The 22,515-nt window shown below is 44.7% G+C and overlaps 1 protein-coding gene across 1 annotated transcript; it reads right to left on the reverse strand.

Moving 5' to 3' along the window:
• Window positions 1-6,246: 6,246 nt before the first annotated feature.
• Window positions 6,247-22,053, reverse strand: SP1173 (major facilitator superfamily domain-containing protein SP1173). Its single transcript, XM_001352812.4, has 6 exons — window positions 21,839-22,053; window positions 9,337-9,567; window positions 8,425-9,267; window positions 8,204-8,349; window positions 7,352-8,135; window positions 6,247-7,290 (listed from the first exon to the last, which is right to left on the reverse strand). The coding sequence occupies exons 2-6, from the start codon at window positions 9,416-9,418 to the stop codon at window positions 6,923-6,925; spliced, it is 2,223 nt and encodes a 740-aa protein (XP_001352848.2). The 5' UTR covers window positions 9,419-9,567; window positions 21,839-22,053; the 3' UTR covers window positions 6,247-6,922.
• Between the last annotated feature and the right edge of the window lie 462 nt (window positions 22,054-22,515).

The raw sequence follows: 22,515 nt of genomic DNA on the forward strand, positions 1-22,515 counted from the left end.
CTCTCCCACTACCAGTCCCACTTCCACTTCCACTCTACACTTTTCACTCTCTCCATTCCTCTCTGTCTTCCTCTATATTCTCTTTTTCTCTGTGGCTTTTGAATATTGAGTTAGGTTTTCAGTTACTGCGCCAAAAGGTATGCAGCAGTTTCGGCCCGCTTTGTGGCGGTGGTCGCCTTGTCGCCATCGCCTCGTAAAAACTGTAATCAGGCAAAATAAATAGCGCCATAAAATAAGTTTCTATCTTTTATTGCCCAGCCCCAGTCCGAGAACCAGAACCAGCTACAGCTTCGGCTTCAGCTTCAGCCGCATAAAAATTAAGCAAAAGGAATGACGACAAATAAAAATAACTTACTTAACTTTTATTCCATCCCGTTCGTACAATTTGCGCCTAATGGCAATGCAATGTTAATGGATTTTTAATACTTTCCCTGCCTGTAGGTAATTTTATTTAATTGTTTTTGCCGGATTTTGGCAATAAATTTCAGCGGATGGGTTTCCCAATGCGTAATAAAGGTGTACATTAATTTGCGGATCCGCATTGGATCCCCCATTGAGACGTATATTAAATTGTCCTAGAAATCTGCTTCATCGCTTATCCAAAAGCTTTCAATAATATAGGATATAGATTTAATGGGAATGGAAAACTCCATTTCTTGTCTCTTGAATCTGTTCTTAAATTATTCTTACAATCTCCTCCATCTTCTGAATCTCCTGCATCTTCATCTGATGCCGAGTCAGCGCTCCATCTAAATAATAGCTAAAAATCAATTGATATCTATTTTATCAATGCAGTTGCAGCTAAATTGCATTTATGGCTTTGCGCTTTTATTTAATTTTGCACATGCAATTTGCCCCTGTCCAAGCCCCACACCCTCCCCGGGGGGATAGTCAGAGCATAGTCGACTTCACCTACGCACACAACTGAAAACTGAAAGAGAAATCCTTTCAAAAATTTTTCTATACAAAAGCCACCGCTCGCTGCACAAATGAAGCAACATTTTCTCTCAAGAAAATGCGATTTGTGCGCTTTTGAATGCAAGAGACGTACAGCCATGCCACACGGTCCCAGCCGATCCCACCCATGCCACGGCCCCCACTCCCCACAGAGACGCTTATCCTTTGATGATGAAAACTGCGCTGGCAAGCGAAAAACTTTGCAACCTAAAGGCGGCAGCTAATAAAGAGGCGTGGCTGGATTTCCCTCGTTCACTCTCTCTCTGTCTCTCTCTGTCTCTCTCCTCCGCAATCTAAGCCATATCCCCCTCTCTTTTTGTCCGACTGCTGACCGAGCACAATTGAAATATTTTAAATTTCGTAATAAAAATTTAATCCAGACAAGAATTTGTTGAAAGCCAACAAAAATTATTGACTGGCTTAGAAGGCCAAAAATCCCTGTCAAAAAATAGACAAATCATTTCTGTAGATTTTATTTCGAATGATATATGAACTGAATTTCCATAAATATTGAAAGGTATTTAAATTAGTTGGGAAAATACCTTCCTTTTTTGATTGGTTTAATGGCTTAAGTGGCTTAAACATTTCACATAAACCAGATAGAATAGATATTTTGTATTAATTTGATAAAAAGAAACGGAATTTCAATCTGTGGATTATGTATGATTTGTATATAAAATACAAATATATAAGCCTCTCAGATATTTTTTCTTACAATCTTCTCCTGAAGGTCAGGGTGAAGCGCACTCGAAGAAAATCCGTGCCACGAACTCGAAAGTAAATGAAGTTTTTGCCTGCTCGGACTCTGATATTTTCAGCATGTGGTCGGCATAAAGTTTTACAAGTTTAATTATGCAGACAGCCAGCTGAATGCAGACAATGAAGGACGTCGTCCAGGTCGAGGTCCGTGTCCATGTCCATGTCCATGGCCAGGTCTTGGTCTGCGTCCATGCGGCTCTCCCGTAGATGGCCAATTAAAAATTGTAAATTTATATATATACTATATATAGAGTACTTCGGGCGGATCCAACAAAAGATGAAATCCCTGCCCTGATGTGCGCTCCTTAAAATAAATTTCGTAATTTATGAAAGTGTTAATTGCATTCAGTACCATGGCGTTGGCGATGATGGCGATGACGATGACGATGACGTTGACGGGTACGATGATGCAACAAAAGGGGAGATTCCTTCTCATTAACAGCACAAACCGTGGGCAAATTAAAGGCCTCTCAGCCTATTTTCGCTGTCATCGGGCTCCTTCTTCCGGGCCGCATCCCCTTCTCTCTCTCGCTCTCGCTCTCTCGCTTTTCACATACAATTAAAAAGTCAACACCTTACATTGAACTCACACACATACACACAAACACACACACATACATATAAAGGGGCTAATGGCTTGGGGGCGAACCACCTTCGTGAGGGGCACCTTTCCAAGGAAACAAAAAAGTAGCACGCTGTGAAAATTTTCACAGTAATTAGCAAAGTTTTACGCCTAAAAACAAAGGACATCCGCTGCTCTTTTTTTGTATGTGTCTGGTGGGGGGCTCTAATGAAAGACGACCCTCCTCCACCCAAGTAAATGATAGCCTAAATATGTATAGTGGGTCCCAGTCCCAGTCCCGGTCCCAACATCGCCATAGCCATCACCAACACCATCGGCAGCATAATCCAATTAATTCTAAAGAACTTTTGGGGGGAGATATATTTGCATAGCTTTGATATGAGTGGCTCAGAGGGATACGTGCAAGTATACGAGTATGTGGGATAATCACAGCCATTTCAGAGTTTTACAATATTTCGCCCTGAAAGTCACTCAGTCAAAATGATTTTTTTTCAAAAGTCACTCAGTCAAAATGATTGCCTAGATGGAAATGAATTCATTCCATTGTACCAATGCGAATACGAATACGAGTACTGACAGAGGCAGAGGCAAAGGCAGAGGCAAAGGCAGAAGCACTTGAAAAGTATTATTCATTCAGTGAGGCGACACCTCTGGCAATATTTCAATTATATGTATAAGGCAGCTCGCACTTTCGCCGCTACGCTTCAAAGCCACAACTTTCAGAATGAATAAATTGCTCAGCAGCCGACAAAAGGACACGGCACACAAAAAAATCTCCTGGCCCACACAAGTATGCAATGAAATTCATTTATTTACGCCTACGATCCTGCAAACACAACAAAAGCCAACAAAAAATGCCAGAATATAACAAATTAGCATTGAAATGGATACCAAAATGAAATGGCAACGAATTTTTCATACAATCGGTAAGTTTTTATCGCCCTAGACTTGAGTCCAGGTGTGTCCTGCCACAGGACCCTCCATCAGAGGGCAACCATCACAAATCAGAGAGAATGTTTATGCATGCGGCCAACAGACCAGAGCAGACCAGAGCAGAGCTGAGCAGAGCAGAGAAAAATTTCATAAAAATTAAATTGTGCATTCGTGCATATTTGTACGCTGGAATTATGACACAATATGCGACGACGCTGTAATAAATGTTGAGGGCAGACAAAGAACAGTCAAGAGCTGTGCAGAACAGTGCCAGTATGCAGGGTAGAAATATGGATAGGAACGGTGGACTCGCAGAATGCGTTGCCAGTTGCCATGGCAGGCTAAAAACCAACTCTGGCAAAACAATTTATACACGTGCAAGCTGCAAAAGGTGCAGACGAGCTCATAAATTGCCCCAGCTCCAGCCCCAGCCCCAGCCCCAGATGATGGGGATGCTACAAATGGGACTGGAAATGGGACTGAGAATAGGTTCCGTACCCCTTAAAGCCTTTAAGGTCTGAAGTCGTTTGCAGCTCCATCTCCCGCTTGCGCGCTTGGCGTCTGTTTTGTGGGTTTTGCTCATGCAAATGATCAAAATAATTACATGTGGCGCAGCGTTTTTTTCGCTCGTTCTCCTCTCCTCTCCAGTCTTCTCGTGTTTTTTTTTTCCTTTTTCCGCTCGCACACAAAAGACAAGCGCAGTTGCAACTTCAAAATGATGAAAATGAGTTTTCTTTACAAACAAAATTAAAAGTAAAAGGAAGGAGGAAGGAGAGAAAATTGCACACCAAATTCAACGATGTGCAAAGTTATTTTTCACAAGTGCTTTGCAGCCTTCCCAGCAGAACCCATCGCACCCGTCCTACACTCCCACACTGCCACACTCCGACCACCTCTTTTCCATTGCACTGTCGCCTGCATGTGGATGTGGCCATGTGGTTGTGTGGATTTCCGTTAACTTATGGTTAGCACTGTGTGTGTGTTGGCCCCGTCCTCCGCTCAGTCCCGCCCTGGCCCGCTTTACCCAGCATATTCCTATTTTTATGCTGTGCAAATGACAGCAATTTTTCATAGGGCAAAGCGCTTGCAAAACTCCCCTTAGTACCCAGACTACAGATCCTTCTCTATCACTCCCACCCTCCCAGCGCTGCTACACTCTCCCGCTGGTGTTCTCCCTGCGAGGTGCCAAGTGACAATAATTTTGTCTTTCCATCCGGAGAGCGGCTGAGCGACACAAGCCAGACCCATGGCAGTCCTCTGTCGAGGCTTTTGTTTCGCTGTCACTGCCTAATTGCCAAGATTTTGCTCTGCTTGGTAGACCGAATAACCCCAGCTCAACTTCGAAGCCCCAGACCCAAACCCCAAACCCCAAAACCCAAGCCCAGCCTTAAAGAGCAACTGCACTTCATATATATTACACATACGCTCTGTGGCAGGGCGTCAGGAATTCAAATTAGATGCATGGACAATCTGTAACCGTAAATTAGTATAAGCTCTGCTAGATCTTTCCATTACCCCTGCAATCCATCGTTAACAATTGGAAATCAACTACCATTAAGCTACTTCAGTTTATACGAAAGAATACGATTTTCCCCTGCTTATCCAGACAGATCGTTGAACCCCAACTAAATGCAAGAACACATCACATTAAAGCTTCAACTACGGGGCCAACCATCACCAACACCAGCACCAGTACCAGTACCAGTATGAGTATTTTTATGGAATCATCAAAATCAGACGCACGACAAGGACAAGTCGAACGCTTAAACCGTTCTCATACAAACTACTCATAACTGTTTGGGTTGCTGTGAAAATATCAATAAAGAAAACTAATGAAGTGCGCGCTGCCTTAAGTGGCTTATTGTCACTTTGACACACACCCACACCAAACACAAAGTACTTGCACGACTGTGTGTGTGTGTGTGTGTGTAGTATCTTCATGATTGTGTGTGGGTAATGTCAAAGGGCAGACGCACGTCGAGAGTTCAAGAGGAAGGCAATCGAGGCGGATAGCCCGCTGTGTGTGCGCTGTGTGTCCCTCTTTGTGTCGCGTCGCATCATAAAATCCGCACTTATTACTCCTTTTATGCAACTAAATAAGTATGTACACAAAAGTAAATAGCCATGAGTGTGTATATAACTATATGTGTGTTGGTGTGTGTGTTGGTGTGTGTGTGGCTATTTACTTTCATTTAACGCTTGCCCGAGTGCCCAGTGTCGCTGGCTGCACCGAGAAAAAAGGATGATTAAGGGATTATTATTATAGTTTCTTAAGTTCCCCAATGTCAGTTACATACATATACTTCATTTTACTTTCTTTTCGAACACTCATGAAACATTTATGGGATATTTAAATCGCAAAACTATGAGACCTAAGTGAAATCTGTATTTTTTTCTGAGTGTTGCATCCTCTTATGTTTTTGGCTATTAGCAGCCAGGGCAGGGCATCCAAGCCAAAGACTCGTCGAATATCCTTCGGTGTCAAGTGGAGCGCTCCATTGTCCCAGTCGTTGGTCTCCGTGCTGGTCCTTCCACTCAAGGACTCATATATTGGACGGCCAAGTGCTGGCAAAATATTTACGCAACGTCATTGACTGAGTAAATGCAATTCATTGGACTCATAAATTGCAAATCGTTACGGGAAAATACTGCAAATAATTAAGAAAAGCAAAGGATATATTGTGTTTTTGTAAAGACCAGAGCTTTTTATAACTTACGCCAGCTTACACAGCTTTCATTGTCATGGTTCAAAGTTCGAGAAAGAAAATCTAAGAAAGCTCATTCAGAAGCCCCCTACAGATGGCGCTTGATAGCTTTCGAGAACTTGAAAATACGATTTCCTGAAGGATTTCCTCCAAGCAACTAAACAAATGTATATTCTAATGTTTCTCCATCTCTTTCTCAATTATGATTACCTTTATTACATTTCCCGCCGACAATTTCCTCTTCCTGAATAAAACAAAACCTCTTCAGCAGTTATTACGCTTAATTTGAAAACATTTAATTACCATAAATTATATTTTTGTATAATTACATTTTCTGCTTTATTGTTACATTTATATCGTACTGTATTGTATTGTATATTGTATAGTATGCATCATGCATTATGCTTAGTAAAATCACGCAAAAATGTATCATTAAAAATTGATGCCTTTACTTCTGTAACCTCATAATAAAGAGAGGGAGGCAGGGAGCCATATCATGTCGGGGGTTTTAGGGGTAAATGTATCTCTTTCTGTGCCGGCTATTGTTGCAATTAAAGTTGGGCAGTTAATTGTTGTTTTTTTGTTTTTGTATTTGTTTTTTTTTTGTTGTTTTTATGTTGATTTAATTAAAATTATGAACTCGCTTAGTTGGCATTAAATAACAAATAAAAAAAAAAAATTTCTACATGCGATTTATAAAAAAGTTCATTCTTTCATTGTGTGGTTTTTCGTTTATGTTTTCTGGGTTGTTCTTCTTTTCTCTGGGTGTATACACTTAGCAAAAATATGCATTACAAACTATTAGCAGTGTTGCCCTCAAGCGGGCCGGGGGGAGACGGGTGTGCAGAAGGACGAGTAGGCGTGGTGTACACATTTATAAACTAAGAATATCATTCGAATTCGCAGCGAGATGCGAGGCGGAGGGGCTCGTAATCCCAAACAAAGCCAAGGAATATGTCACCCATCCATCTCTGTGTCTCCCCTTTTAGTACCTAAACTGTCCCTTCTTCCCCCTCTCGTTGTGGTAGACCCTCAGAGGAGAATAGCTGCCATTCCCATTGCCGTTGAGGGAGGCACCAGCGCCGGCCCCATTGCCCGCTCCATTGCCATTGCTGGCCCCATTCCCGGGAGAGGTGGCGCCTAGATTCTGGGAGGCTGAGCCCGAGATGAGCTCCTCGGAGTGCTGCGGCTTGGCGGTGCAGCGCGGGGCGAGTATCAGGTTGTAGATCACAAAGTAGATCAGAGCCACGATGCAAGCGACAACGGCCAGCCATTGGTAGGTGCATTGCCAGGCCTCCAGCTTGGGATTCTTCTCATCGCGCGCCAATCCAATCAGAGCACCAAAGCCCTTGCCTGCAAGAGCCAAATAACAAAATAGAAACTCTCGAATTATTCAAATTCCTCCAAAACTCACCCAATCCGAAGAATGCCAGCACAGCGATGGCCTGTCCAGTGGCTGTCAGTTTCCTGGGCATGGCATGACGCATATACAGAATGATCGTGATCCAAATGAGGCCAATGACGGCCGGTTCTATGGCCTCCATGACAACGGTCAACCACTGGGTCTGGGCATCGCTCAGGGCCGTGAAACGGATCACATAGATGGCCAATCCAGCAATGAATATGTTCGAGTGTCCGCAGTACTCGATGAACTTGTCCACATTGAAGAAGAGTACCAGCACGAGGACCAGGCCGGAGTAGCACACAGCATCCACATCGGAGAAGGTCCAGCGCAGGAAGCTGTGGATGCTGCTCCAGAAAGTACCAAACAGAATGGACACCAGGGTGAGCACCACGATCTCGGGGCTGTAGCGACGAATGGCAGACATGGGCACCACCAGCATGCCGGTCTTGGTGTGCCACCACCACTCGGGCGGACTCAGCGGCATCTGCGAGGCACAGAGCAGGACAACGGCGCCCAGGACAAAGCACACGATGAATATGATCAGGGCAACCAGAGCTGCATCCTGATTAGGCTCCTGCTGGAAGAAGAACAGATCCAGCGGCGAGAAGAGCAGCACATAGCCAATGGCACCCCACACATACTGGCGGCAGACCTCTCCACGTCCCTCGGAGGTCTCACGCACCGCAATCACGATGGCGGTGTTCAGCAGGGTGAGGGCAGCCATGCAGAAGATGTCGCCCAGCAGGCGGATTATGGTGTAACCCACCAGGGTATCCTGAACACTGCCAGTGGTCTGGCGAAAGATTGAAAATTCCAATTAAAAAATATGATCTGGGAGGGAGTGGTATGGCTCGGACTTACATTCACACACTCACTGTTCGAGAGTACGCTCTCGTCGTGGTAGGGATTCACCACCAGGCACTCAACCATGGGCTTGCAGTTGGTGCCGTTCTTCAAGTCCTTCATGTAGTTCACCTGCTCTTCGGGTATGTGGCACTGGAAGCCCTCTGGGGATGGATTATTGAGAGATACACTCGTATTACAATTACGAACTGTAATCAAACGTATCAGCAAAGACTCACCCAATGGATACTGACACCATCCCTCGTAGTCGTCGTTCTTCTCCTCCTGACTGATCGCAGAGCCCATTACGGCCTGCATCACAACGCTAGTCGTGTCCTCGGTGTACGCATGGCAGCGATTGACCACGTTCTGGCCCAGAGAATTGCGCTGCGTAATGCAGAGATGCGGCGGCTGGACGTAGACCTTCTTGGGTGGTGTCTTCGTCTGTCGAATCGATCGACGGGCCGCCTCGGCACTGACCAACTCAATGCCGGCACTGTCGGCGGGATCGGGGTCCACCGAGTCCACCACTTCCCGTTTGGAGCGCAGGCTCTCGGTGACGGCACTGGTCGCGTCATCGTCGTACTCGAACTCTGAACTCTGCTCCGTGGAGGGGGCCAGGGTGGGGACCTCCGCCAGCCACACCTGGTACATGTTCTCGTAGTGCTTGGGGTTCTGGCAGCTGTAGGTGCAGCGCGTCAGGTTGATGCTGCCCTCCTTCTGGTCCCACTGGCTGCAGCTGGCATTGGCGCCACACCGCTCCTGGAACAGAAAGGCGCCGCTGGCATCGCAGCCGAAGCTGACCTGCGGCTGGTGGGCATCCGACCGGCTGACCTCGGGAATGGCAAACAGGAAGGCGTAGATCAGAGCGGGTATCAGCAGGAAGATGGCAGTCAGCGTTCGCAGAGTGCGGCCAAAGGTATTGGGATTCCGGGCAGCCAAACGATCGGCCCAGGGACCAGCAATCAATGGACCCAAAATGGACACAAAGGGTGCGATGATGCTGATGGTGCGATACTCGGAGAAGTTCAGCCCCAGAAGCAGCGGCTTGGTGGCATGCAGCACATGCAATGCTGTCAATCCTGAAAGGTGGAGCACAAATCCATAGTCTCAAGAAAAGTCCAAGACCAAAGTCGTCTTCTGGTACTCACCGCTGATCACGAAGAATACGACAAACTTGAGCGAAATCAACGTCTTGTTGACACGCGGCTTGCGATCGGCAATGAAACCCATTTCCTCGATTCGGGTTCCTACAAACTATCTATGTATAATCTCTCTAATTAAGCCACCTTTTCGGAGGGTTTCGTTTCGTTTCGTATCCGCTTCTCTCTATTCGTTGGCGCGCAGTCCGCTGCTCATGTTAGACGACGACTCGATGGGTTCTGTAAGAAAGGCAAGCCAGAAAGATGGTTATCATCTCTGTGATGCAAAACGGAGGCAAGACACTGGAAACACAAGCACCACACGCAACCACAAAAGTCACAGCCACCAGACACACACCCAGTAAGCCATACCAAGTGCAACCACAGCCGCAAGCATTCCCCTCCACTTCTGTTCGTATGGAGCTGTCAGAGAGATGGTTAAAACTACTTATGCACCCTATAATCTACTGTATGTCCAATTAGGGGATAACAGAAACCAATCAAACCATTTGATGCCACCCATTGATGATAATCGGCATTGTCAATGAACCAAACAGGCAAACAAAACATGTTGAAAAGCGTTTGAGAGTGCCAGAGCTCTCCTCATAAATATAGATGGATATATGCATGTGTGTATGCATTGGGTATACTATTTGTATGCTCCACACAATGGGGTGTCAAAAATAAACAAGTGTCAATAGGCAATAGGCCGCACACACAAACGGCAGCCACGCGGAGCTCCACCAAAATAACACAATAATTGAACGAAATACCAAGGGGCCAGAGAAGAGGTTCATGGGTCGAACATTTGAATACCCTAAGCTCTACTCTATTATTCGTAAGAGAGTGTGATCCGATCTTGGGAGATCCGTCTTCTGGAAGCCACGAGAGGTGTCTATGCTCCATAGATCCTCCATTCTCTAATGGTTGCAGACACCTGCATTCAATCGTAATACCCATTCTATAGGGTACTACTAGAGACGGACAACAAGCAATTACATTCACGTATAATGAAATACATACAGCAACTGCCCTAGACATCAATTTAAATTAAATTGTCAATGAAACGCATGTAGCTTTAATCATCAGTTAACTATATAGGCTGGCGATTATGATAAGAATTGTGTGGGGAGTGTGTTGAAGAGGCAAAAGAGGAGACTTGGAGACTTGGGGACTTGGAGACTTGGGCTTAATGCAACCACTAGACAGTGCATTAAACCCACTCGACAAGTAAATTGCTTTATAATAACTAAAATGCATGTGTCGAGGCAGAATGAAGATGAAGCTGCCCCGTTCGTTGTCTGAGTTGCAATTTGCAAGATGATGCCTAAAGTGGTGCCCAAAGAAGTGCTCGAGTTTGACAATGATACTGAAAAGGAAAGGGCAAATGAAAGTGCGCCCACCATGGCCATATTTTGCTTGTTGCGGCGGCACTTTTCCAGCTGCGCAGCAGAGAGGGCATATTGAAAACAAGAAACAAGATCTTAAGTATTTTATTAAGGGGTACTACAAGTGCAAGAGGGTATATTGAGTGTGTGTTATCGAGGTGGAGGTGTCTCACAAGGTTTTCCCCTGAGGTCTCTAATAGTACTTATATAGGGCTATTATCCATGTATCTACGATGATTCATGATACAGATTGTGGGATATTCAATTGAAACCCTTTGCGACAATTTTTCCCTCTGTTTTCGGCTCATTTTAGGGTACCTTCTAGTCGAAATAGAAACCCTAGCACTCGTATTCGTTGTATTTGCTGTTGTTTGCTGTTGTCGGCTTTAGCCAAACCGGTTGTTTAAGTTGTCAGCCAAAGCAAATTACATCACCCCGAGCAGAAAGCGCAACATTTAACCGACTCTGCGTGTGATCTACGCCCCCTAACCCCAGTCGCAAGCCCAAGCCCAACACAACGCCATAGACAAGGCCAGGCCATGAGGCAGATGGGCAGACATCTGCAAGATCTCAGCAGCAACAGCAACAGCAACACCACCACCAGATAATTGAACAGCTCTTCCAGGCAATTGCCTACAGCTGGTCCATGCCAGCGAATGAATGAATCAACCTCAAGGTCTGATTAGCCCAAAATTTATACACTGCTTAAGTTTTAATGTTACTCTGCCACTGGGAGCCCATCAATAGGGTCTGCTAACGGCCTTGTCAAAGGTCAAGCACGAAACTAAACAAAATAAAAATCGAAAAATCGACAAGTAAACAGAACACTCGGAGGCTACACCAATGACTCATTTCGAAACACTATAGTCTTATCTCCACAATAAACTAAAAACTGACAAATGTGACGCCCCACGAATACAAATCTGTGGGGATGGGGATACATATAGTAGAGTAGGGATCGGATCCCAAACAAATGTGTTATCAGTGGGGATGGCTGCAACAAATTGCTGGTACGAGCCTAACAAAAATATAGTAAAGTTTATGGCTGCTGGCGGCTTATCTCGCCATCAGCATCAGCATCGGCATCAGCATTGAAATTGGACAGACCAGAGCTACGGTTATACATATAGCAAAAAGGTCAGATCGCTGAACAAAAGCCAAAAAACTGTCGGCAATGCATGACGTAAGCCGGCAATAACAGCAACAATAAGAGAGCGACTATAAAAACTGTCGCTGGGCTTGAGACCAAAATTCAAATTAGTAACCAGCGAACAGCAAAAAAAATGGAGCTTCAGTTTCAACTTAATGACAAAACGCCTCGCACGCACACACCCCGAAAAGCGTTAAATCCAATAGAAAGAAAAACAAACCACCAAAATCCAAGCCGGAATCCACACACACACACACGAACACACACACACACCCTGGACGCACACACCATGGACTGCCTCTGATTGCCCCACATGGGCATTGTCTATGACACAGTGCGCTTATTTATGACCTAAGGTAAACTTTTGCCGGCGCTAGCCACCAAAATGGCTGACATTTTCTATTGCGTGCCACCGATAGGACATAAAGGGGGAGACCTGGAGACCAAATGGCACTGCCACCCGGCAAAAACAAGCCCCAACGGGGGCCTCCAACGTTTGACAATTAACTATGATGTATGTATAATAGTAAATGTACGGGAACAGACAGCCCAGCCGAGTGCAATTAAGGAAATGCCATCATATTTCGCTTTTGCGATTGAAAAGGAAACGGAAATGTCGAGAGGGAATTAAGAAAAGTTGTGGGCTTAAGCAAGAGTATTTTGAAGAAAAGCTATAATAAAACTCGAAGAAACTAAAAATATATTTGAAAATATTTTGGCATTATATACCCACCCTTTTGTATATACTATATTCTAGAATTTACAAGATTATGTTCTGCCCCTACCGCCCACGCAACTGTTGAAAACTGTGGAAAAAATATATATACGTTCCCCAACCGATATCATTCTCGACCGCTTTGCCGCCTGTACTAATGTAGCTGACGTTTCTTTTCAGTTTTCGCCACACGCTCGCCTGCAACTTTTCCGCTTGGGTGCCACTCTTTCTCTGTGCCTCTGTGGCATGTTTGGGAATGAAAATTACTGCGGGGCACTACTGTGAGAACTCTGCTGGCTGCTGATGGCGTCGCCACCGTGGCGGTAATTATGTATGTACCTAGGTATGTGTGTATGAAGAGTATGCGAGGCAGCCCAGGCAGCCCCAAAATAGAAATTTAATTACAACAAACGACAATTGCTGCCGCGAACAGCAAGAGGTCTGCTCTGCCTTTGGGGTGACCCGTGGGCTGGCTACCTATGGCGATTGTTTATCAGAGGTCCCTCTGTAAATCACTTTGTAAAAGTCAATTAGTGATAAGGCCAAAGCCGAAATCAAAGCGTGTTTGTGTGTGAGGTAATATATTCGTATCTTGTCGATGCCTGGTGCAAATTCTATTTGTTAGCTTTTGCATTTGTTTGTTTATTCACTCGGTTCGGTGTTTGCCCAAGGCCTGCCTGCTGCCACTATGTTGCCAAAGATCTCTTAGCACCTTATTTTTTTGTAGGTAGCAGCCGGAGCCTCTCTCTTCGAGTATCTCTAGAGATTGTTGCGCTTTGCTGCGCCTGTGCACCGATGTGGTTGGACCCCGATTCTCATTGTGGGTCAATTGCTTTTATTTTCGGGCGGCGGGGGGCCATGGGCTGGGGCTGGGGCCTGGGTTTGGGTTTGCGATCAGACAGCGCGGCGCATGACAGGCCGCTCGCTTAATTATGCGTAACACGACGACAGCACCGCGCGGCATTCAATAGGAAAATGGAAAAATAGAAAAGCCGCAACAAAGGCCGCTGCCTGCATTTGGTTAAACTCATGAATGACTGCCACTGCTCTCTGGCCACTCTGTTCGCTCTGTCCGCTCTGGCTGGCTCTCTGTGAGCGGCTTAATTAACATTTAAAATGCATAAATTGTGCGACCGTTCGAACTGTGTCAGCAATTTGGCTCCGCACATGGGCGGGCAACGGCTTACGTGGGCTGTCTGCCCAAGCAAGTGTCGTCAAGGCATGGAAGGGTGCAGTGTCGCCCAATGAAAGTGAGAGACTGACTGGAAAGCAAAAGGAATTCCAATGAGGATGAGGCTGCCACCTTCTACCTTCCCGCAGCACTGCCCGGGGATAAAGTCAATGTACCCATTAATGGCCTCATAACGCCACATTACACATTTACATAAAATTTTCATTTCAGATTCGCGCAAGCGAAACAAAAACAAAACGTTAATTTCAATTTTAAACCAAATGGAAATTATTGCAAATTTCGTAGGCACCTTTTGACATTTACCGGGCCCCTAAGGCAGAGCAAACAGCCACAGCAAGCCTATGGATAATGCCGCATGTAATTTCCGAATACGATCCGCAATTTCGATTCTGTTCGGAGCTGCCTTTAGCCGGCGACTCATACATAATTACGGATAAAGGTAAACCTTTCCACTTGCATACACTTTTGGCATTTTTCTTCGATTGCCTCATAAATTTGTACATTTAATTAGGGGGGGAGGGGGGTAGCAGGTGGCGTGGCGAGTTCTCCCTTTTTTACTGTTTGGAATTGTCAGCACGTAGCGTGATTCTGGTTTCGTTTTATTTATTACAATTGCATTGAAGCGACCCCTACACAAACAGACATACAGACGACCGATCCGGCGGAGTACCGTAACGCAAATCTATTGAGTAGGTGAATTATTGATGGATGTGTCGGCTTGGGAGGAGGAGAGTTTTAAGGTGAGGCGACATCGCACGCCCCAAAAGCCAAACCTTGGCCACTTTATGAGGCCCATTTCCGCTAGAGTTTTCGTAAATGATGTTGTGTTGTGCAATAATTCATTGTTTCCCGTGTGAGGTCTCTTCGTATGCTAGATTTGCATTTGCAATGCCATTCCACAATGCTATACACGTTATGGAAATTCATTTGAGCCGCTTTTTCCTGACTCATAAACGTGTTGACAGCTTGTTAGGAATGCTGCCCGCTTAGCAGGGTCTTAGCTGTTATGCACAAGTATCTATTTATAAGCGGGTATATTCATAGGCAAGCCACCCACTCACTTTCGGGTAAAGTTAAAGACTACTTAGCATCTTTTATCCCCATTTAATGCACTCGGAAACGCATTTACAACAACTAAACAAGAACGCGCCCCGGGGAGCCCCGGGGAGCCGCCTGGTCACGCCCCTGTTTGGGTGGGCACACGCAAAGACCCATCCCGGGGTACTCCTCACATGTTGGCTCGTGCCTGTTGCCGGCTAATTAATTAAGGCAAAGAAATTGGGTCAGCGGCAAGCGGTAGGCAGCAGGGAAAGTGCATGGGGCGAAATGGGGAGAACATGACCCTCCGTGCTCTTCATAAGGAGAATTTGTATTGGGAAAATTCATAAAATTTTCTAACAAACCCACAAAAATTTATGTGCAAATGTAAAACCCAGAAAGATTCCATGATTGAGCAATTTATAGAGGCCCCGCACGCAAGTCACAATCCCCCCAAGAATACGACTAGGAATGGGGGAACAAGGCTAGTATTAAATGGGGGGGAGGGGGGTGGTTGGAGAGACAGCGGAGGTTAGTTTATGCAGATGTACAAATCCAGTGGAGAAATATTTCCACATAGTTTATGGCGAAAATTCTCTCAATTAGTGCGAGACCAAAATAGAAAATTTGTCTTCTCTGGCAGTCGGAAAACAGATTCATAAATACTCATACATATGTATGTATTTACCAAAGCATAATATTTGAATAGTTTTTAGTTTCTCTCTATGTGGCAGCCACATAATGGCATATGAACTGTCGATCCCCATTTTATTGCAAAATTCGAAACAAAAGCAGATCGTTTTCTATAATTATTCAAAAATATCTTAAGGGATTTCCCCTTTTATCTGAATGTTCTGCTTTGATTTCCTGTTTTTTATTTAAGCAAGAAAAATAAACAAGCAGCCATTCCCATCCCCCTTTCCCTTTTCATTTTCCTTTCCCTTAATTTTTCACAGGGGAAAGAAGTTCAAGTCAATTATGTTTTTATTTTTGGATCACACAATATGTGGAAATCTGTTGAAAATTCTGTGTCCGAGCAAATGGAGAATAAACGAAAGGTTAGCTATGCGGTATCGAAGCTAGTGATACCCTGGAAGAACTATATCCCCATCATGAGGGGTCTCCATGCTCAGATCTTTTCACTCTTCAGGGTCGAAAATGCCTTCAGATACCCTTGAATAATTGGTAAATCAATAGACAAATTTCCATTTTGTTTGGGTTTTCATTATGAGAGGCAGAGGCTAGCCACCACTTGGATGCAATGGGGCCGGCTGCTTGCAACTTGTTGCATTTTCCCCATAGTTTACATTAGAATGTTCTTGTTCTGGTTCCCACAAAGTGTCTGCTCGGGCAGCCATCTGCCAGACGGTGTTGGGCAGGGGGGAGGGGCGGCATGAGGGATTGCAAAAATATTACATTTAGATTTTCATTGCCGTCAGCGGTGAAGCAAGCGCCATTAAGCTGTCCGAAACTGTCCATTTCAGCATCAATTTGTTAGTGTCATGACCCCACTGCGGTGGCGGTAGCGGTGGCGGTGGCGGTGGCAGCGACAACGAGAGCGACGATATCACGACTATGTATCTCTATAGAGCTATGTGGAGCAGTGACATCATCTCGTTATTTTGACGTAATATTTTTCGGGTGAAAGATCTATATTTAAAACACATTTTAGCGGACAGTCTGCCGCGGGACAGAGAGTGATCTTCGATGGTAAATGAGGGGCAGCTCGGGGGAAGTTCTAACCAGTTTGTTTGCACGATTCAGATATTCAATCACAATTCCGTAATAATGATATCATAGACCTCCAGACCCCAGGCTGACTCAATGTTCCATAAATTAGCATCTGACCTCGTAATTTTTTTATATGCATTTGGAATGCGTTTTCAATAGAGTCCCGCCAGACCCGCCAGTCTCGCCAGTCCAGCCGGACTTTCCAAATACCAAAGCTGCTTGGAATGCTTTGGAAATGTTTGGCAAACTTCGGTTTCAACAGGCACGCACACAATTGGCTGGCCTGCCTTTAATTGATTTGTAATTGTAGGGGTTCATTTCATTTTTCAATTAATTAGTCAGTGCGTTAATTGCCGCTATCCAAAAACAGCATTAGAGTCGGGGAAGCCGACAATTGAGACATCGATGCGATGATGTGCTGTGCTGTGCTGTGGGCTGCCGCCATAAATGTATGGTAACCTACGTACGACAGGGCCATCGTGGAATCACAGTCAAGGCAGAGACAGAGCCCGAGCCAGAGCCAGAGCCAGAAGAGTCTGGTAGGAGTCATGGGAGCCAAACGGCGCTGACACGACCAAGAGACGAAGTCAAGTCACGCATTGCAATCATTTCCTCAAAAACTTGATTTCCAATTCAATGGCAACGGAGCGGCAAAGACAGACAGCAAAGCACGGCAGAGCACAGCAACTGCGTTGTGCGACAAATGCAATTCTTAGTTTGCCCCCTCATCAAAACCGGCCCCCAAGAGCGCCGGTGCCAGTGCCAGCGCCAGCGCCAGCAAGAACGCCACAAAAGGAGATACACGGATACATTTGTAGCTACAAGCTGGCTTTGACGTTGCCCTGTCATTCAAGCCGGCAGATACTCGTACTCGAAGCTGGTAAAAACAGGAAAACATTTCCTCGAATGCAACATTAACTTTAACATGTTCTCGAGTAATTCACAAGATTTTCCCCGTCTTCCCAGCCCTTCCCAGATACTTGAAGCCAAATCCAAGAGCACTCGTATCCCCGACAGAGAGCAAATCTCTTGTGGCGTGGGCAGCGCTTTCGACGGCCCATGTCCCATTAGATTGACAATGGCGCCGTTGCCGTTGCCATTGCCTTTGCCTTTGTCTGACAGCCTGACATTGAAATTTTCTGCACTTTAACTGCCTTATTTAATGGTAATGCTGGCAAGCCCATAGGCTCGCGGAAACTCAAAGACTTGGGCGCCAAAAAATCAAAACAGAACCCAGAAAAGTTTGCCCTAGTTTCGTCGGTCCGCCAAAATACGAGTCGCCTAGTGGTGCGTCATAAATAAAACACAGAAGAGAGCAAGCAGCCACTGTATAAGCTTGGGGGTCCATGACAGTTGCCGAAATAGCCTGAAAGTATCTTTGTATCTGTACGTACATATTTATGCCTGTGAGGGGCGTCGGCGACTCTGACTCATCCGATTCTTGCAAAAGCTTTGACACACATATAGAAAAAGTATTTACAAAATATAGAAAAAGATGTGTGTATTACAACAGATGCAGATGAAAGCTAGACGAAATCTTAGCATTCCAATTCGGAAATGAAGGTTAAGGGTTAGTGGAGCACTTTTTAGGTTCCACTGGATCTACATATAAAGAGAAATCTGTTGTATACGTTTGTGGCACCATAATCATAATCGTTAAAAGCTAAGAAAACCATGGGCATTACCCTTCCTTCCTTCCTTCCTTCCTTTTTCTGTATTTACTTAACAATTTATTTATTATTTATGCTGTGCTGAATTTTTCGGGGTGCCAGTCCCATGTTTATTTGCCCGCATGCCAAGACGTTTCGTTTGAATAAAAAACACACAACATTAAAAATATATGTACATATATCCTCAGCAGATGTGCGGACAGATGAGCTCAAAATGTCAACAATTCTCGTATGGAAACAGCACAAGAATATACATACATACATATGTATGTATGTAATTTGAAATTCTGGAAAAATCAGCACAGAAATTGAAATTAGCTAACATAATTCCGATGCGACTGCGATCTCTTGTGGGCCATGCAGAAAGTACACAGTAGACAGCAGACCGAGCCGAACCGGACCGAACCGAACCCACAACAACAGAGATCATGATGAGGTTATCTGTTGATGACGCCGAATGATGTCATATATGAGGACCGACGGACACACTCGAATGCCTCATATCTAAAGCTTGTTTCGGGTTTTGTGTTTCAAAATTATACAAATACATATATATGTACCTATATATACTATATACATTTGTTGGGCCTTTCTTCCGCTCACCGCGTAGCCGCTGCTCCGCTCCCGTCTATCGATTTGTTTGAGTGTGTTTGTGGGGCTCCATTGTTTGCCATTAGAATGTGTCTTGTCTGCCGGTTTTACGGGTAAGGTAAGGTAAGCTCTAAAGTTGTTTGTCGGGTTTCTGTCTGCACAGATCGGACTGCTTCGCTTTCTGCGAAATTCAAGTTCAAGAAGCAGCAGCCTCAGACGTTGCGGGTGTTTTTTGTGTATATCAAAAAATATACGATACAATACACAATCCACAATACACACAAAATGTAAGACAGGAAAACAATTCCTAACGTTCATTCCACCTAGATATCTTGAAGTTCCTTTATTTTGTCTTGGCTTTGACTTGGGGTGGTTGTCGTCGTTATCTAGCCCTATTGTAAGGGTGGTTCCTGACACACTCTACCTTTTGGGGTTGGTTTTCTGCCCCTTCAGCTATTAGTGCGTCTTGGCCCTCTTTTGCGTGGATTTCACGTTTGGGCTTGATTGATGGCAACGCCTGGCGTGTTTTAATTCCGATTTCCCATTTTATTGCACAGCACAGCCCAGTACCGTAAAGCTATCCCATTCATCCCGCAAAGGGGTGGCTAACAGTTGTTCGTTCGTGTTTCGGCATGTGGCGGCATTCGCTGCCACCCCATCCCCATGCGGCATGCCGCACAAATCTTACACGGGACAGCTCTGCATATTTTCTTCATATTTTCGGATACTTATGGCTGCTTCCTTTGGGGTGCTGATAAATTGCTTAATTTATTGATGGATTGATCATGAAAAATGGTATCTTGGAGGTTTTTAGGTCAGCGGAGGGTTGAGTTCCGGGTCATATTTCAGTATTATTTTAAATAACAATTCTCAGGCTTCTTGCAATACGATACTTCATTTTGGGATCGTAAGAATGAGATCTCTAAATGATATTTTCCTTTGTAAACCATTTGGAGTCCTTTAATTAAAGAAGACAAATCCATATGGCTTTTCTACCAACCTTTTATCATACAATTACTCTGCTCTTTATTGTCTCGCAGCCCATAAACCTATTTTAGCCACTACGAGTATTGGGTCATTCCCATAAAAGGCAAGCACATAAGGGGCTCGTCTCTCGTTCCGAAACGGTCATAAATGACAACAAAAAGAATGCAAATGCAAAAGGAAACGCATTGGCAACAAAGTGTACGCGGTGCACAGAAGCCCATGCAACAGTTGCAACATAGTGCACCGCCAACGACGACGACAACGACAACGACGTCATGGGCAGAAAATAAAACTGTCAATAAAAATTACAACAAATTGTAATTGCCACCGCTCCCTCCCATGTCGGTGGTGTTATTAGGGGGCGGACCTGGCCACACGCAGGGCTCAGTGCTCAGTGCTCAGAGCTCGGTGTTCGGTGCTCGGGGGTTCGGCCTCGCGGTTGTAAGCAATTTAGTTACCAAGGCTACGACTGGCAGGGTCCTGGCGTCAATTGAGCGTTTGGCTGATTAAATTACCCGAGTGGACAGAGTGTGGGGGATGGCCGAGGAACAAAAGGACGACAATGCAGGCGGAAACGGAATCGGAAGAGGGGGGTATAGTGCATTAAGCAATTTTCTCTTCACCATAATATATGTGCCATGGCCGCGTCGCCAGGGAGTCTGAGCGTCACAGAGTCGCCACGAGAATTGCATGTTTTTTATTGCGACAGCGACCCCGAGCACCGAAAAGTACAAGTACGAAGCATGTCCCTAGCATTTCATTGATTTTCTGTTCCGTTCGTTTTCGTTTCTGTTGATGATTTCATTTTCTGAGCGCCTGGTGACGGATATCCTTCAAAGCAAATGCAACATGTGAGCCAGAGCCTCGCTTCGTTCCACCGAAGGGAAAACGAGTCCAAGTCGGAGTCGGAGTCGGAGTCGGAGGCAGGGTCGAGGAGGAAGTCGGATCCGATGCGAAGTTGGAAGTAAGGCAGTCGTCTATAGAGCGAGAGAAGAGACCTTTGCTGGTTCAGCAAGTCACATCATATTCGCTTTTAATTTCGTTTCTTGGCTGCCACCGATGACCGCAGAAGCCGACAAGCCAGATGACATCACAATTTCTGTGAGTGGGTTTGATTGTGTGCTCTGTATCTGTGTGTGTGTGTGTGTGCTTGCATATACATATACAATGATTGATGGTGAGTAAGCCTTAAGAAGAATGCTTAAAGGATAATTGGGGTTACAAAGATGGGGGATTTAAGCCCAGGGTTAAGCTAATATAGGTACAAATAATTGAAGAGATTTCTTATGTGTGAGTAGCTTTGATTGGTTGTTTGTAAAATGATTGATGAGCGATTAGCCCTGAGGTAGGTCTAAAGAAGGAGCGTATAAGGACTATGCGAATCATAACCATCAACCAAAATCTCTCTTTTATAGATCATCATAATAAATGCTAATTATTCCATAAATATTAAGAAATATTGCGTATGAAAACTCATTTCTATTCACAACAGTTCCATTCGATTCTTCACAAGTGCGAAATAAATACATATGCTAAATATTTTGAATATTTTTCAACAGTATATTTTTGGATCCTAATTTCCCATAAACGTTTGCAAGTATATCATTAATTTGATTCACTTTTCCGGCATTGTAGCCAATTTCTTAGGCTAATTATTCAGCTAATCACCAATAAAAAAATCGTTCTTCGTTCCGTTTGTTATGGGGTTCTTTCTTCGCTATTTATACGAGTATTCGAGCTTCTTTTCCATTAAGCAAGACGCACCACTCAACCAGACACACACAGACATCGCACTTTGTTCCTGTCGTTGGATTTTATTTATATGTAATTCTCTTATTTTCAAATTAAAGGAAAATATTTCAAATTCAACACTGGCTGATGGGGCAAAGAAAAACTAACAACAACCGCAGCAGCAGCAGCAGCGGCGTTAATTCTAGAATTAAAGACTACGAAAATAAGTTTTTGAATCGAAAAACTATAGGGAAACGCACACACAAAAAAACAATATACAAATACATATGTATGTAAAGTGTCAGAGGGAACACACACCGAAAAGCGCGCGTCGCGCGGCTGCTTCAAATAAAAACGATTTTGGTTTTTATTTTATTTATTTTTTTGGCGGCAGCAAGAAGCCAAAAGAGACGCTGCTTCGGCGTGGGTGACTTCGACTCCGAACGAATAACGAAGATTTAAGTTTCGTACTAAGGCGCACGGACACGTCCAAACACGTCGCCGGTCGAAAGAAAACTAGAAACGAACGACGAGGGCAGAGCGCGCGCCACGCTGAAGTCCACGGAAGCGACTGCCGGGCCAGCCAGCTATAGTATAACTTCAGCGGCATTTCGGTATATCATGGAATACTTTTAGCGGCCGGCACAAAATGGTCGCGTATTACTTATGCTACGGTTTTTTGAGCAGCCACTCTCTGGTAGTCTGGTAGTATTTGCCAAGATTTTCCGGAAAGCGGCCTTTCAAGCGTTTTCCGTGTGTGTCTGTTTTATTTACAAGGTATTTGTGGTCACCAAGGGTATGTTAGACACGTGCGAGAGCACAGCCAGAAAGAATTATTGATAAAGAAAAAAGATATAGAAAATAATCCCTGAGCCCCGAATAGTTACACTAAGATTTAAATATTTAACAAATGCCATTCTATTTACCACGAGAGCGGAAATATTAAAATGTAAACATTTCTGATCAAATATATTTATTTATTTATTTTTCCTTGA

This window comes from Drosophila pseudoobscura, chromosome X (assembly GCF_009870125.1).
Source record: "Drosophila pseudoobscura strain MV-25-SWS-2005 chromosome X, UCI_Dpse_MV25, whole genome shotgun sequence".
NCBI classification, from domain to species: domain Eukaryota; kingdom Metazoa; phylum Arthropoda; class Insecta; order Diptera; family Drosophilidae; genus Drosophila; species Drosophila pseudoobscura.